The sequence below is a fragment of the Argiope bruennichi genome, chromosome 7, assembly GCF_947563725.1.
Source record: "Argiope bruennichi chromosome 7, qqArgBrue1.1, whole genome shotgun sequence".
In the NCBI taxonomy this organism is placed as follows: domain Eukaryota; kingdom Metazoa; phylum Arthropoda; class Arachnida; order Araneae; family Araneidae; genus Argiope; species Argiope bruennichi.
Window position 1 is genome coordinate 93,982,213 of NC_079157.1, and position 18,173 is coordinate 94,000,385.

General features: G+C 33.3%; 1 protein-coding gene across 1 annotated transcript; it reads right to left on the reverse strand.

Annotated features, from left to right (window-relative positions):
- Positions 1-16,715: 16,715 nt before the first annotated feature.
- LOC129975478 (uncharacterized) lies at positions 16,716-17,078 on the reverse strand. The gene has a single exon (XM_056088540.1). It carries the CDS (start codon positions 17,076-17,078, stop codon positions 16,716-16,718), a length of 363 nt encoding a protein of 120 aa, XP_055944515.1.
- Positions 17,079-18,173: the final 1,095 nt, after the last annotated feature.

Genomic DNA, 18,173 nt, shown 5'->3' on the forward strand with positions numbered 1-18,173 from the left:
TGTAAAGAGTATTTTACGACCACATTCGAAATTTGAGGATTATCATTTGCGGAATAAAAATATTTCTCTATCATTAAAAATTGCATTTTAAATAAAAATGTATTCATTCCTTAATTTTTAAGTTGCATGTATCTTTACTATTATACAATTATATACCAAAGAATTGAAGTACAAAAGTTTAGATAATTTATCAAATGTATATTTAACCGATGTTAAATATATAGTTTTACCATACCCATAAAATTGATGACATTTTGATCATAGTTTTCATTGGAACTTTAGGCTAACTTCATATAAATAAAAGAATATAATTTAACAAAAGCATTTCATTTATAACAATTTATTAATAAAATAAAAAACAATTTTTATTTTCATTTATACCATTACCAGTTCGAGCTTTTAGTTCTAAAGTGAATCCAAATCGGAATAAAATAGATCCTATTTTAACGGCTGCTTAACGCTTTAGCTCAATCAATATAATTTCATATGAAAAATGGTGTTCAAATTTTTCCAGGAAATGTCTGAAAGCGACGGTTAAATGAACGTAAATAGGAATAGATGTCCATCATTGCATGAATGATCTAGACAATATAATAAATTTTAAAATTGCTAAATACGTATATCATATCAATTTTAAGTACGAAGTTTGAAAACCATCAAAATAATGGTTTTGTGAATTATAGTGTTGTAAAGAAGTACTGAAATGTTGCGAAGCCTTTCATTACTTTTTTAAAAACTTGCCTTTAGTAAGCAATTAAAATGTTAATATACAAATGTTTTCCTTTAAACAAACGGAATTCCAAGCCATGCTTGAAGTATACGGTGCGGGTATGAATTGTCCCCGTAAATGTTTTTTTCGACATGCATTCATGTTGTATTACACATTTGTACATAAAAAGAATATTAATTATCCACATTTTTTCTAGTAATTTAAACTATGAAAACTTTGAAAGTTGGAGAAAAAAATGTTTGCTTTTTCTAGTAAGTTTCTTAATCAAGCAATAACGCCGTGCAACATTTAATCATACATACGAATCATTGAAAGAAAAACCCTTTTGCAGGTTTTAATGCTTAGTTTATGCTTACAAGTTTTAATCAGCGCTTATGCTTTCAATCTGATAAACAAATATTTCTGGTTGTCAACTTAATTTTTTCGGAAAGGTCATCATTTAAATCTAAGTAAAATTACTCTTTTGTTTAAACCAGAGGATGATTCCACAACTAAATCATACATTCTTAAATTTTATATTTCGGTTTAAAGATACAAATTGCCAAATTTGCATTAAAAAATCTAGATAAATTTTCAACTTCTCAAAGTAATATTTTTCTTTTCTACAATTTCATGTTTACTTTATCCAAATCTCGGCGTTTCTGGGCTTGTTTGATTAGTAGTCCTAAGACATATTTAACCTTAAATCAATATATGTTTGAAATTGTCATAATTCCATGAAACTGAAAACGAGAATAATGGATTATGATTGTTTTGAGTTTTTTTGACACATGGCTAGTTTACAAAAGTGTTGAAAGAAAACTAATGAAAAGATGTCCCGGCAGTTTCTTTAGATAATCATTTGTCTGAATCTGTTCACATTTCATTAAATTGATAAAATTCATTACGTTGATTTTTATTTCATTTCCTAAGCTAAACTGAAACAAATTTTTCTCTTTAACAGAGGATTCATTTACTTAATGATGAAAATAAGGATCTTCATAGAAGAATCAAGGAGAAGGCCATTAACACGGTAAGAATTTTGTTGTTTTTCTGACTTATCTTTCCTTAAAATATTGTACTTACGTATGCAGTATGCCATTAAGAGTACTTCAATTCAGATCTTTCTGCCAAGATTCAAATAAACTGTATCCACTTATTATTTTTCTGTGCTTTTGTCATATCAGTTAGAATTAGAAAAAGATATCTAAGCTTGATCAGAATGTTATGCCCAAATTTAAGAGTAGTAGCATTTGAAGGGGAATAAAAAATCTTAAATATTGAGTTGAATATTGCCTCAAACTGCATAAGAATGCATTCTTACTGTAAAGTAATGATATTCTCTACATTGAAATGCTATGCTTTGCTTGCTATGCTATGCTTGCTATGTTATGGCTGAATAAAGGTCATGTTTAAGATTCCACAAGTTATTATTCTTGGTCAAACTATTATTTTCTATCGGTTAGTGCTTATACTACTGAAAAACGCACTTTGTTTCGCTAAATCTTAATTTAAAGAAACAACAAATTAAAGGAAATTGTCGTTAGAAAATAAAATTTGTAAAATACATCTTAGCTGAGATTTAATATTTTTATTTTTCATGCCTCACTGAAAGAATAAATTTTTACAGCGACAAAAGCGAGGATTATCAAAATTAAAATGAACAGATTAATTGATTTAAGCAGAAAAAAAAATGTAACCTTCCAAGAATTGATCAAAAAGAAGCCCTTTTTCAAATCGACTAATAGACAAACGACTTCAGATTGTCATATTGTTTATTAAAAGGATGCTTATTAAATGCTAGTATTGCTCGCTACCAGTAGGTTTTGTGGTTCCTTTTTAGTTTAGTCATTTTCATTTCTTTGAAGAATTTATAGGTGGGAAAGTGTGGTAATATACAATAGTTCTCAAATTAATGCAAATTTTACATAACGGATTTGTTTAACCATTTGCTTTTCGAAGCATAAACAAATGCCACTTGCGCTAATAAACCGCAATAGTCAACCAATCATAATAAATCAGCATTATTCATGCTATTGTAACTTCTCATTCCACGAAGAAACAAGAATTCTGACAGTTAGTAACAAAATAACAGAAAATTGCCAATATTTTCTAAAATTCAATAGAAATGATAAATAGCAAACGGCAGTGGCGATCTTATAAAATTTGACATGCATGTTGAACAACAAATAATGCTTAGTTTATAAATATATATTTTCTTTTCTGGCGTCAATTCAATAAACAAACCATAGAAACTGGAATTTATGCTATAAAATTTAAAAGCACAATTCGAGATTCATTTTGAAATTGCACCAATTCCATGATTTGTGTGCCGACGACCGAGATCTGAAAAATGGTTGATAATGACGTAATATTTCTCTTCAAAGGAAGAAATACTAATGCTTGGATGTTAGAGCATTAATGTTTTCTTTCATGTTAGGTTGCAATGTCACAGCGTTTGACTGCACATGAGGTTGGAATACGCAGAAAATAAAAAAACTGGTATAACCGAGATTAAAGTTCGATTCATTGACCATCACGCCTCATATCAATCTTATACATTACATGAATCCCTTGGAAATTCCTAATAACTTATTTTAAATGTAAAAGTTAAAGAAAACGTAGTAATAATGCGGCTTAAATGAAAATTCTTTTAATAATTTCGAATTTTTTGCAGTTTGTACTATCGATAGATATACAATGTAATTGCGTATTATCCGAATGCTGTAATTTAAAATACGTTTATTTTTAGAAGGACAAATCTCTCCAGTGTGATATTAGAAATGACGCCGAAATACAAGAGGAACAAATTGATAATCAGGAGGCCGCCGATATTGTCGACATAGCTGATGTGCCACAGGATCAGGCCCCAGCACCACAGGCCCCAGCACCACAGGCCCCAGCACCACCGGCCCAAGCACCACAGGCCCAGCCGCCAGCACAATTTGTAAACCCACTCGTAAGGAGACCACAGGTTCCCGGGCCAATCAAACATTTCAAAAACCGGAGGCGACGAAATTGGCCACTGCCACTCGAAGAACTGGATATGAATATTTTTAACGATATCATTAGCGATCTCAATACTCTGTGGCTTGACGTTAGCAGCAGAAATCGGGTGGCACCACGAATATCGGAGGCTTTATACAAACGCGTTGTGGGGCAGTTTTTAGGAGAGAGAGATTATCCGCGCTTTGAGATCGAGAGAAACTTAGATATATTTGATTGGCCAGAGCTCAGTAACGATAATAGAATATTAATACGGAACATTTTCAGACAGGCTCAAGAACTGGCGGCATTCGAAAGACGTAAAACTGTTATGGATAAAGATATCGAGTTCATGGTGCAAATGTTAATAACTTAAGGAAACAACTGAAATAAATGTGGTGCTCTCTCCTAAGTTTTGAGAATTTTATTGATATCTGCTGCTAAAAAATTTCGACACACAAATCACGGAATTGGAGCAATTCGAACTGAATCTCGAAATATATTTAGAATATTTAGAAGATATTCATACTATTTAATCAAATAAAAAAATCGGGCCCCAAGAGCTCTGGCAAAATTGGTGCTACTTCAATATGCTATTCCAAAATTATAGACATTCGAAGAGAACTATAATTCCGTTGAACTGGAAAGAAATATTTTCAAAAGTAATTAAAAAAAAATTCTTATTTTTTATGTCGAAGTTACAGAAAAAAAGCATTCTGAGCTGTCAAATATTCATTTATTATATTTTACAGTGAAGAGAAAAGTCCTCATTTTCTTTACAAAATAAAGCAATATGAAATCTATCTTTAGAACTTCTATGATTTTTTTCATGCCAGTTCAATGAATATTTTTTCGTCCTGTGGTCTCCCTTAGAAAGCTGTAAGATGAGCGCAATCGAGAAATATGGATGCGAAAATATAAAAATAACACACTGGAAAATGCAGTTTCTCTTCTGTGACGTAAAAAGCAATTACATAAAAAAATTATTGTATGTTATTTGCCTTTTTTTGTTTGTAATTGGCGCAGTATAACATACTTATGGCTCTTACGCCATCAAACTGAAATCAACCAACCATCGCATCTTTTGTTATCACCTCCAAATTTTTTTTCGCATTTGTCGATTTGTCCTCAACATACTCAATCACAAGAAAACTGAAGAAACATTTAAGGCCCAATGTTTTTATTAAAAAAAATTAAGCATACTTACTAACACTCTTCCTGCACTGTAAATGAATATCTTGCCTAAACATTAGCAGTGGTCTTTCAAACCGAACTGAAATCATGCATTTAAAGGAGGAGATATTTGCATATTCATCTTTTGACAGAGCCTCAAGTCTGTATTTTCCTATTCCTAAATTCAGAACAAAAAATATCCTCAATGAATTTTTTCTTTAAAAATGCCTTATTTAAAAGAACTCTTGATACGCAAATCTTGAAGGCTTTTGTATAATAGTTGCAACTGGACAACCGGCTCATATTCTAGTAAGATTCAAAAGAATAATTCAAATGCCTTCTCATGTAAAGATGCTACTTTTAATTTGGAGCGTATTTAATTTTATGTAAATTCTTGTACAAATGTGGTGCATCTGAAATATATTTTCATTTCAAAGAACTCATTTTCGAGAAAATTTGCCGAAAAATTTATTCTTCCATATTGGAAGAATCCATCCTTCCACCTCCTCCAAATAATTCAATTTTTCCTTAAATGGCGCAACTCCAATTTTAAGATTGCGTCAAAGTTCAATCTATTAATTGAACTGTCTTTATTGTTTGCTGTATCTGTCCCTCAAAAAAAAAAAAAAATAGTGCCACTTTTAAGCGCACTCTTGCTCCTCAAATTTTGAAAGGACTTTGGTTAAAAAGGTTGCAACTCTGCCTCCTGCTCACGTTCTGCTCGAGTAAAATGGGACTTCTTTTTATATAAAATTAAATAGCCTCCTAATTTATTCTTGTACAACTGTGGTGCATCCGAAAGATTGTGTGTCCTTTCGGTGAAGACTCTTGCATGAAATTTAATCAAAACATATATTTTTTTCATATTGGAAATATCACATCCTCCAAAAAATTCAATTTTTCCTTAAGTGGCGCAACTCCAAATTTAAGATTGCGTCCCAGTTCAATCATTTAATTGAACTGTCTTTATTGTTTGCGGTATCTCTAACAAAAAAAAAAGTGCCACTATTAAACGCACTCTTGCTACGCAAATTTTGAAAGGACTTTGATTAAAAAGGTTGCAATTCTGCCTCCTGCTCACGTTCTGCTCGAGTAAAAAGGGACTTCTTTTTATATAAAATTAAATAGCCTCCTAATTTATTCTTGTACAACTGTGGTGCATCCGAAAGATTGTGTCATTTCGGAGACGACTCTTGCATGAAATTTAATCAAAATATATATTTTTTTCAGATTGGAAATATCACATCCTCCAAATAATTCAATTTGTCCTTAAGTGGCGCAACTCCAAATTTAAGATTGCGTCCCAGTTCAATCGTTTAATTGAACTGTCTTTATGGTTTGCGGTATCTCTCTCTCAAAAAAAAAGTGCCACTATTAAACGCACTCTTGCTACCAAATTTTGAAAGGACTTTGGTTAAAAAGGTTGCAACTCTGCCTCCTGCTCACGTTCTGCTCGAGTAAAAAGGGACTTCTTTTTATATAAAATTAAATAGCCTCCTAATTTATTCTTGTACAACTGTGGTGCATCCGAAAGATTGTGTGTCCTTTCGGTGAAGACTCTTGCATGAAATTTAATCAAAACATATATTTTTTTTCATATAGGAAATATCACATCCTCCAAATAATTCATTTTGTCCTTAAGTGGCGCAACTCCAAATTTAAGATTGCGTCCCAGTTCAATTATTTAATTGAACTGTCTTTATTGTTTGCGGTATCTCTAACAAAAAAAAAAGTGCCACTATTAAACGCACTCTTGCTACGCAAATTTTGAAAGGACTTTGATTAAAAAGGTTGCAACTCTGTCTCCTGCTCACGTTCTGCTAGAGTAAAAAGTGACTTCTTTTTATATAAAATTAAATAGCCTCCTAATTTATTCTTGTACAACTGTGGTGCATACGAAAGATTGTGTGTCCTTTCGGAGAAGACTCTTGCATGAAATTTAATCAAAACATATATGTTTTTCATATTGGAAATATCACATCCTCCAAATAATTCAATTTGTCCTTAAGTGGCGCAACTCCAAATTTAAGATTGCGTCCCAGTTCAATCGTTTAATTGAACTGTCTTTATGGTTTGCGGTATCTCTCTCTCAAAAAAAAAGTGCCACTATTAAACGCACTCTTGCTACGCAAATTTTGAAAGGACTTTGGTTAAAAAGGTTGCAACTCTGCCTCCTGCTCACATTCTGCTCGAATGTAAATGCATTCTTTAGTAAAAAGGGACTTCTTTTTATATAAAATTAAATAGCCTCCTAATTTATTCTTGTACAACTGTGGTGCATACGAAAGATTGTGTCATTTCGGAGAAGACTCTTGCATGAAATTTAATCAAAACATATATTTTTTTCATATAGGAAATATCACATCCTCCAAATAATTCAATTTGTCCTTAAGTGGCGCAACTCCAAATTTAAGATTGCGTCCCAGTTCAATTATTTAATTGAACTGTCTTTATTGTTTGCGGTATCTCTAACAAAAAAAAAGTTCCACTATTAAACGCACTCTTGCTACGCAAATTTTGAAAGGACTTTGATTAAAAAGGTTGCAACTCTGCCTCCTGCTCACGTTCTGCTCGAGTAAAAAGGGACTTCTTTTTATATAAAATTAAATAGCCTCCTAATTTATTCTTGTACAACTGTGGTGCATCCGAAAGATTGTGTGTCATTTCGGCGAAGACTCTTGCATGAAATTTAATCAAAACATATATGTTTTTCATATTGGAAATATCACATCCTCCAAATAATTCAATTTGTCCTTAAGTGGCGCAACTCCAAATTTAAGATTGCGTCCTAGTTTAATCGTTTAATTGAACTGTCTTTATTGTTTGCTGTATCTCTTTCTCTCTCTCAAAAAAAAGTGCCACTATAAAGCGCACTCTTGCTACGCAAATTTTGAAAGGACTTTGATTAAAAAGGTTGCAACTCTGCCTCCTGCTCACGTTCTGCTCGAGTAAAATGTGACTTTTTATATAAAATTAAATAGCCTCCTAATTTATTCTTGTACAACTGTGGTGCATCCGAAAGACTCTTGCATGAAATTTAATCAAAACATATATTTTTTTCATATTGGAAATATCACATCCTCCAAATAATTCAATTTGTCCTTAAGTGGCGCAACTCCAAATTTAAGATTGCGTCCCAGTTCAATTATTTAATTGAACTGTCTTTATTGTTTGCGGTATCTCTAACAAAAAAAAAAGTTCCACTATTAAACGCACTCTTGCTACGCAAATTTTGAAAGGACTTTGATTAAAAAGGTTGCAACTCTGCCTCCTGCTCACGTTCTGCTCGAGTAAAAAGGGACTTCTTTTTATATAAAATTAAATAGCCTCCTAATTTATTCTTGTACAACTGTGGTGCATCCGAAAGATTGTGTGTCATTTCGGCGAAGACTCTTGCATGAAATTTAATCAAAACATATATGTTTTTCATATTGGAAATATGACATCCTCCAAATAATTCAATTTGTCCTTAAGTGGCGCAACTCCAAATTTAAGATTGCGTCCTAGTTTAATCGTTTAATTGAACTGTCTTTATTGTTTGCTGTATCTCTTTCTCTCTCTCAAAAAAAAGTGCCACTATAAAGCGCACTCTTGCTACGCAAATTTTGAAAGGACTTTGATTAAAAAGGTTGCAACTCTGCCTCCTGCTCACGTTCTGCTCGAGTAAAATGTGACTTTTTATATAAAATTAAATAGCCTCCTAATTTATTCTTGTACAACTGTGGTGCATCCGAAAGACTCTTGCATGAAATTTAATCAAAACATATATTTTTTTCATATTGGAAATATCACATCCTCCAAATAATTCAATTTGTCCTTAAGTGGCGCAACTCCAAATTTAAGATTGCGTCCCAGTTCAATCGTTTAATTGAACTGTCTTTATGGTTTGCGGTATCTCTCTCTCTCAAAAAAAAAAGTGCCACTATTAAACGCACTCTTGCTACGCAAATTTTGAAAGGACTTTGGTTAAAAAGGTTGCAACTCTGCCTCCTGCTCACGTTCTGCTCGAGTAAAATGTGACTTCTTTTTATATAAAATTAAATAGCCTCCTAATTTATTCTTGTACAACTGTGGTGCATCCGAAAGATTGTGTGTCCTTTCGGAGAAGACTCTTGCATGAAATTTAATCAAAACATATATTTTTTTCATATTGGAAATATCACATCCTCCAAAAAATTCAATTTTTCCTTAAGTGGCGCAACTCCAAATTTAAGATTGCGTCCCAGTTCAATTATTTAATTGAACTGTCTTTATTGTTTGCGGTATCTCTAACAAAAAAAAAAAGTGCCACTGTTAAGCGCACTCTTGCAACGCAAATTTTGAAAGGACTTTGGTTAAAAAGGTTGCAACTCTGCCTCCTGCTCACATTCTGCTCGAATGTAAATGCATTCTTTAGTAAAAAGGGACTTCTTTTTATATAAAATTAAATAGCCTCCTAATTTATTCTTGTACAACTGTGGTGCATACGAAAGATTGTGTCATTTCGGAGAAGACTCTTGCATGAAATTTAATCAAAACATATATTTTTTTCATATAGGAAATATCACATCCTCCAAATAATTCAATTTGTCCTTAAGTGGCGCAACTCCAAATTTAAGATTGCGTCCCAGTTCAATCGTTTAATTGAACTGTCTTTATTGTTTGCTGTATCTCTAACAAAAAAAAAGTGCCACTATTAAACGCACTCTTGCTACGCAAATTTTGAAAGGACTTTGGTTAAAAAGGTTGCAACTCTGCCTCCTGCTCACATTCTGCTCGAATGTAAATGCATTCTTTAGTAAAAAGGGACTTCTTTTTATATAAAATTAAATAGCCTCCTAATTTATTCTTGTACAACTGTGGTGCATACGAAAGATTGTGTCATTTCGGAGAAGACTCTTGCATGAAATTTAATCAAAACATATATTTTTTTCATATAGGAAATATCACATCCTCCAAATTCAATTTGTCCTTAAGTGGCGCAACTCCAAATTTAAGATTGCGTCCCAGTTCAATTATTTAATTGAACTGTCTTTATTGTTTGCGGTATCTCTAACAAAAAAAAAAGTGCCACTATTAAACGCACTCTTGCTACGCAAATTTTGAAAGGACTTTGATTAAAAAGGTTGCAACTCTGCCTCCTGCTCACGTTCTGCTCGAGTAAAAAGGGACTTCTTTTTATATAAAATTAAATAGCCTCCTAATTTATTCTTGTACAACTGTGGTGCATCCGAAAGATTGTGTGTCATTTCGGCGAAGACTCTTGCATGAAATTTAATCAAAACATGTATGTTTTTCATATTGGAAATATCACATCCTCCAAATAATTCAATTTGTCCTTAAGTGGCGCAACTCCAAATTTAAGATTGCGTCCTAGTTTAATCGTTTAATTGAACTGTCTTTATTGTTTGCTGTATCTCTTTCTCTCTCTCAAAAAAAAGTGCCACTATAAAGCGCACTCTTGCTACGCAAATTTTGAAAGGACTTTGATTAAAAAGGTTGCAACTCTGCCTCCTGCTCACGTTCTGCTCGAGTAAAATGTGACTTCTTTTTATATAAAATTAAATAGCCTCCTAATTTATTCTTGTACAACTGTGGTGCATCCGAAAGACTCTTGCATGAAATTTAATCAAAACATATATTTTTTTCATATTGGAAATATCACATCCTCCAAATAATTCAATTTGTCCTTAAGTGGCGCAACTCCAAATTTAAGATTGCGTCCCAGTTCAATCGTTTAATTGAACTGTCTTTATGGTTTGCGGTATCTCTCTCTCTCTCAAAAAAAAAAGTGCCACTATTAAACGCACTCTTGCTACGCAAATTTTGAAAGGACTTTGGTTAAAAAGGTTGCAACTCTGCCTCCTGCTCACGTTCTGCTCGAGTAAAATGTGACTTCTTTTTATATAAAATTAAATAGCCTCCTAATTTATTCTTGTACAACAGTGGTGCATACGAAAGATTGTGTGTCCTTTCGGCGAAGACTCTTGCATGAAATTTAATCAAAACATATATGTTTTTCATATTGGAAATATCACATCCTCCAAATAATTCAATTTGTCCTTAAGTGGCGCAACTCCAAATTTAAGATTGCGTCCCAGTTCAATCATTTAATTGAACTGTCTTTATTGTTTGCGGTATCTCTAACAAAAAAACTAAAAAAAGTGCCACTGTTAAGCGCACTCTTGCTACGCAAATTTTGAAAGGACTTTGATTAAAAAGGTTGCAACTCTGTCTCCTGCTCACGTTCTGCTAGAGTAAAAAGTGACTTCTTTTTATATAAAATTAAATTGCCTCCTAATTTATTCTTGTACAACTGTGGTGCATACGAAAGATTGTGTGTTCTTTCGGAGAAGACTCTTGCATGAAATTTAATCAAAACATATATTTTTTTCATATTGGAAATATCACATCCTCCAAAAAATTCAATTTTTCCTTAAGTGGCGCAACTCCAAATTTAAGATATCGTCCCTGTTCAATCGTTTAATTGAACTGTCTTTATTGTTTGCTGTATCTCTTTCTCTCTCAAAAAAAAGTGCCACTATTAAACGCACTCTTGCTACGCAAATTTTGAAAGGACTTTGGTTAAAAAGGTTGCAACTCTGCCTCCTGCTCACGTTCTGCTTGAGTAAAAAGGGACTTCTTTTTATATAAAGTTAAATAGCCTCCTAATTTATTCTTGTACAACTGTGGTGCATACGAAAGATTGTGTTTCATTTCGGCGAAGACTCTTGCATGAAATTTAATCAAAACATACATTTTTTTCATATTGGAAATATCACATCCTCCAAATAATTCAATTTGTCCTTAAGTGGCGCAACTCCAAATTTAAGATTGCGTCCCAGTTCAATCGTTTAATTGAACTGTCTTTATGGTTTGCGGTATCTCTCTCTCAAAAAAAAAGTGCCACTATTAAACGCACTCTTGCTACGCAAATTTTGAAAGGACTTTGGTTAAAAAGGTTGCAACTCTGCCTCCTGCTCACGTTCTGCTCGAGTAAAAAGGGACTTCTTTTTATATAAAATTAAATAGCCTCCTAATTTATTCTTGTACAACTGTGGTGCATCCGAAAGATTGTGTGTCCTTTCGGTGAAGACTCTTGCATGAAATTTAATCAAAACATATATTTTTTTTCATATAGGAAATATCACATCCTCCAAATAATTCAATTTGTCCTTAAGTGGCGCAACTCCAAATTTAAGATTGCGTCCCAGTTCAATTATTTAATTGAACTGTCTTTATTGTTTGCGGTATCTCTAACAAAAAAAAAGTGCCACTATTAAACGCACTCTTGCTACGCAAATTTTGAAAGGACTTTGGTTAAAAAGGTTGCAACTCTGCCTCCTGCTCACGTTCTGCTCGAGTAAAAAGGGACTTCTTTTTATAGAAAATTAAATAGATTCCTAATTTATTCTTGTACAACTGTGGTGCATCCGAAAGACTCTTGCATGAAATTTAATCAAAACATATATTTTTTTCATATTGGAAATATCACATCCTCCAAATAATTCAATTTGTCCTTAAGTGGCGCAACTCCAAATTTAAGATTGCGTCCCAGTTCAATCGTTTAATTGAACTGTCTTTATGGTTTGCGGTATCTCTCTCTCAAAAAAAAAGTGCCACTATTAAACGCACTCTTGCTACGCAAATTTTGAAAGGACTTTGGTTAAAAAGGTTGCAACTCTGCCTCCTGCTCACATTCTGCTCGAATGTAAATGCATTCTTTAGTAAAAAGGGACTTCTTTTTATATAAAATTAAATAGCCTCCTAATTTATTCTTGTACAACTGTGGTGCATACGAAAGATTGTGTCATTTCGGAGAAGACTCTTGCATGAAATTTAATCAAAACATATATTTTTTTCATATAGGAAATATCACATCCTCCAAATAATTCAATTTGTCCTTAAGTGGCGCAACTCCAAATTTAAGATTGCGTCCCAGTTCAATTATTTAATTGAACTGTCTTTATTGTTTGCGGTATCTCTAACAAAAAAAAAAGTGCCACTATTAAACGCACTCTTGCTACGCAAATTTTGAAAGGACTTTGATTAAAAAGGTTGCAACTCTGCCTCCTGCTCACGTTCTGCTCGAGTAAAATGTGACTTCTTTTTATATAAAATTAAATAGCCTCCTAATTTATTCTTGTACAACTGTGGTGCATCCGAAAGACTCTTGCATGAAATTTAATCAAAACATATATTTTTTTCATATTGGAAATATCACATCCTCCAAATAATTCAATTTGTCCTTAAGTGGCGCAACTCCAAATTTAAGATTGCGTCCCAGTTCAATCGTTTAATTGAACTGTCTTTATGGTTTGCGGTATCTCTCTCTCTCAAAAAAAAAAGTGCCACTATTAAACGCACTCTTGCTACGCAAATTTTGAAAGGACTTTGGTTAAAAAGGTTGCAACTCTGCCTCCTGCTCACGTTCTGCTCGAGTAAAATGTGACTTCTTTTTATATAAAATTAAATAGCCTCCTAATTTATTCTTGTACAACTGTGGTGCATCCGAAAGATTGTGTGTCCTTTCGGAGAAGACTCTTGCATGAAATTTAATCAAAACATATATTTTTTTCATATTGGAAATATCACATCCTCCAAAAAATTCAATTTTTCCTTAAGTGGCGCAACTCCAAATTTAAGATTGCGTCCCAGTTCAATTATTTAATTGAACTGTCTTTATTGTTTGCGGTATCTCTAACAAAAAAAAAAGTGCCACTGTTAAGCGCACTCTTGCAACGCAAATTTTGAAAGGACTTTGGTTAAAAAGGTTGCAACTCTGCCTCCTGCTCACATTCTGCTCGAATGTAAATGCATTCTTTAGAAAAAAGGGACTTCTTTTTATATAAAATTAAATAGCCTCCTAATTTATTCTTGTACAACTGTGGTGCATACGAAAGATTGTGTCATTTCGGAGAAGACTCTTGCATGAAATTTAATCAAAACATATATTTTTTTCATATAGGAAATATCACATCCTCCAAATAATTCAATTTGTCCTTAAGTGGCGCAACTCCAAATTTAAGATTGCGTCCCAGTTCAATCGTTTAATTGAACTGTCTTTATTGTTTGCTGTATCTCTAACAAAAAAAAAGTGCCACTATTAAACGCACTCTTGCTACGCAAATTTTGAAAGGACTTTGGTTAAAAAGGTTGCAACTCTGCCTCCTGCTCACGTTCTGCTCGAGTAAAAAGGGACTTCTTTTTATAGAAAATTAAATAGATTCCTAATTTATTCTTGTACAACTGTGGTGCATCCGAAAGACTCTTGCATGAAATTTAATCAAAACATATATTTTTTTCATATTGGAAATATCACATCCTCCAAATAATTCAATTTGTCCTTAAGTGGCGCAACTCCAAATTTAAGATTGCGTCCCAGTTCAATCGTTTAATTGAACTGTCTTTATGGTTTGCGGTATCTCTCTCTCTCTCAAAAAAAAGTGCCACTATTAAACGCACTCTTGCTACGCAAATTTTGAAAGGACTTTGGTTAAAAAGGTTGCAACTCTGCCTCCTGCTCACGTTCTGCTCGAGTAAAATGTGACTTCTTTTTATATAAAATTAAATAGCCTCCTAATTTATTCTTGTACAACTGTGGTGCATACGAAAGATTGTGTGTCCTTTCGGCGAAGACTCTTGCATGAAATTTAATCAAAACATATATGTTTTTCATATTGGAAATATCACATCCTCCAAATAATTCAATTTGTCCTTAAGTGGCGCAACTCCAAATTTAAGATTGCGTCCCAGTTCAATCATTTAATTGAACTGTCTTTATTGTTTGCGGTATCTCTAACAAAAAAACTAAAAAAAGTGCCACTGTTAAGCGCACTCTTGCTACGCAAATTTTGAAAGGACTTTGATTAAAAAGGTTGCAACTCTGTCTCCTGCTCACGTTCTGCTAGAGTAAAAAGTGACTTCTTTTTATATAAAATTAAATTGCCTCCTAATTTATTCTTGTACAACTGTGGTGCATACGAAAGATTGTGTGTTCTTTCGGAGAAGACTCTTGCATGAAATTTAATCAAAACATATATTTTTTTCATATTGGAAATATCACATCCTCCAAAAAATTCAATTTTTCCTTAAGTGGCGCAACTCCAAATTTAAGATATCGTCCCTGTTCAATCGTTTAATTGAACTGTCTTTATTGTTTGCTGTATCTCTTTCTCTCTCAAAAAAAAGTGCCACTATTAAACGCACTCTTGCTACGCAAATTTTGAAAGGACTTTGGTTAAAAAGGTTGCAACTCTGCCTCCTGCTCACGTTCTGCTCGAATGTAAATGCATTCTTTAGTAAAAAGGGACTTCATTTATATAAAATTAAATAGCCTCCTAATTTATTCTTGTACAACTGTGGTGCATACGAAAGATTGTGTCATTTCGGAGAAGACTCTTGCATGAAATTTAATCAAAACATATATGTTTTTCATATTGGAAATATCACATCCTCCAAATAATTCAATTTGTCCTTAAGTGGCGCAACTCCAAATTTAAGATTGCGTCCCAGTTTAATCGTTTAATTGAATTGTCTTTATTGTTTGCTGTATCTCTTTCTCTCTCTCAAAAAAAAGTGCCACTATAAAGCGCACTCTTGCTACGCAAATTTTGAAAGGACTTTGATTAAAAAGGTTGCAACTCTGCCTCCTGCTCACGTTCTGCTCGAGTAAAAAGTGACTTCTTTTTATATAAAATTAAATAGCCTCCTAATTTATTCTTGTACAACTTTGGTGCATCCGAAAGACTCTTGCATGAAATTTAATCAAAACATATATTTTTTTCATATTGGAAATATCACATCCACCAAATAATTCAATTTGTCCTTAAGTGGCGCAACTCCAAATTTAAGATTGCGTCCCAGTTTAATCGTTTAATTGAACTGTCTTTATTGTTTGCTGTATCTCTTTCTCTCTCTCAAAAAAAAGTGCCACTATAAAGCGCACTCTTGCTACGCAAATTTTGAAAGGACTTTGGTTAAAAAGGTTGCAACTCTACCTCCTGCTCAGGTTCTCCTCGAATAAAAAGGGACTTCTTTTTATATAAAATTAAATAGCCTCCTAATTTATTCTTGTACAACTGTGGTGCATCCGAAATATTGTATGTCATTTCGGAGAAGAATCTTGCATGAAATATATCATAATGTATATATTTTTTTCATAATGGAAATATCACATTCTCCAAATAATTCAATTTTTCCTTAATAATTTTGATCCATAAGTATAAATTTTGGAGTTATTAGCTGCAAAAGTTGCAGAGAATCAGGCTTTAGATTTGTTTTGGTTTTTGTTGAGCAGTATGCACGAAACATCAGATCCAGAATCTATCAAAAATTTGAAGTGGGATCTCTTATGATAAACATGCAAACGATACGATTGCGCGGCTGCCGCCCATGTAGGTTGATCGACATCCGCTATTGCGAGTTAATTGAGTACGAACTTGGAGATACGCACTTCAGTGCTTTCTCTCCGAAAAGTGAATGATAATAAAAGAATTTTATCCCATCATCACTGGAAACCCAGAGAGAGAAACTGCGCTGTCTGTTTTTCCGATGGAACGGACTTTTGCTTCTGTCTCGGGAAAGCCGTTGTACCTGCTTTCTAAAATCGGCGATTTCGCTTGGGAGTGCAGTAAACTCATCCAGAGTGGACGCTTTCCGCACCTCGGCTAACGGCAAAGACGCTGTTAACTGTTGAGGAAATACGGACCTCGCCAATTTTGTCGGCCATGATGGCCAAATTGTTCAGGTATTCTGAACTTGTGGATAAAATTGCCTGCATATCTGACTGCAGTCTTTGCAGCCATAACGTTTTGAGGAAATCTTCTTTTATGCCTGTGCCATCACCGAGTTCGAGCATCTTTCGGAGTTACTGCGATGGTTTATCGGCGCCTAAATGTGGTTCAGAAAGCAGTCGACGGATCTGTTCATTTTCCGAAGCGGAAAATTCTGTTATAAGTCCAGCCTTTAACGCATCATATTTATTGGTGTCGGAGGGTGAGAGTAAAATATCAGGTACCGCAGATAAAGTTTCCGGATCAACAGACGCAATCAAATAATTGTATTTTGTAAGGTCATTAGTTATTTTTGCTAGAGCGAAATTGCTTTCTACTTGGATGAACCATAATGTTATATTCTTCCTCCACAGCAGCGGTATTTTCACCGAAAGATGGGACAACTGCGATTCTATCGGAGCGCCAGCATTGACACTTTCGTTTTCTGTATTAGGCATTTTTTGTTACTCGATGTGGAAAACTGATAATTTTTACAATAATTACAAGTATTAGAAAAAGTTTTAATTATTTAAAATTACACATTTGTTTAAAAAATTAAGAGTTAAGAATCATAATAATAAACAAGATAGCCAAAACGAATTAATAAGAAATTAATACTTCAAATACGAAAAATAATACTAAATATAAATAATACGATTTCTTCGCCAAAATAATGGGGAAATGAAATATTGAGCAATCACAGAGAAATGACAAGAAAATTCGAACACATTCCTGGTCATTGATGCATTACTCTCGGCACAATAATCAAAAATAATCCATAATGGGTGGTATGTACGAAAAATATTTGAAGAGCTCAATCACTAAAATCTGATTTGAGCATATTTTAGAAATTTTAAGGCTGGACCATGTCCACTCTGAATTTCTAAAGATACTCTTCTCATCTTGCTTTGCAACTAAATTTAAATGCCACGGAGAATATCGAAGAATATTTTATTATAGAACTTTTACCACTTTTCTTGTGTGCTAACACGAGAATTGTTGGTCCAATCTATAAATGCTATCCTCCTATTATTTTATACCTTGAATTCCGGTTTCCATTTCTTTCATTTCTAAAATATTTTTAAGCTTTGATGGATTATATATCGTTCGAAGAAAAATTGATTTTTTCCATCCATTGGAGAATGCACAATTTCCATGATGATATATGTAGATATGACCACATTCAAATATTTTCTGTTTTGTGCTTTGGAAACTCTTCTCTGAGAAGTTCAATTATGCTTATAAGTAGAACATTTAGAAAAAGTGCCTGTTTAATTTATGAACGCAAAGGACGGAATATGAAATTTTGAACTAACATCTTCATATAAAAGTGGCGGCACGATAATTACGATTTAAACGTCATAGCAAAACGAATGTTTTTTCATGTTCTGTCAGCTATACTCCCAAACAAGTTCATTTGTATACTCATAAAGTAATAAGTACTTTATACAAAATGACGAATGTATTTGAGATTCCTACCTTTCATGCGTGGTAAATTTCGAAAAAAAAATCTTGCCGGTGAAAATAGCCCATCTCTTCCCGAAACAAATGTC

What these genes read in the sequence shown, in the direction of transcription:
- LOC129975478 (XM_056088540.1), bottom strand. Translation starts at nt 17,078, where the DNA reads ATGCCTAATACAGAAAACGAAAGTGTCAATGCTGGCGCTCCGATAGAA.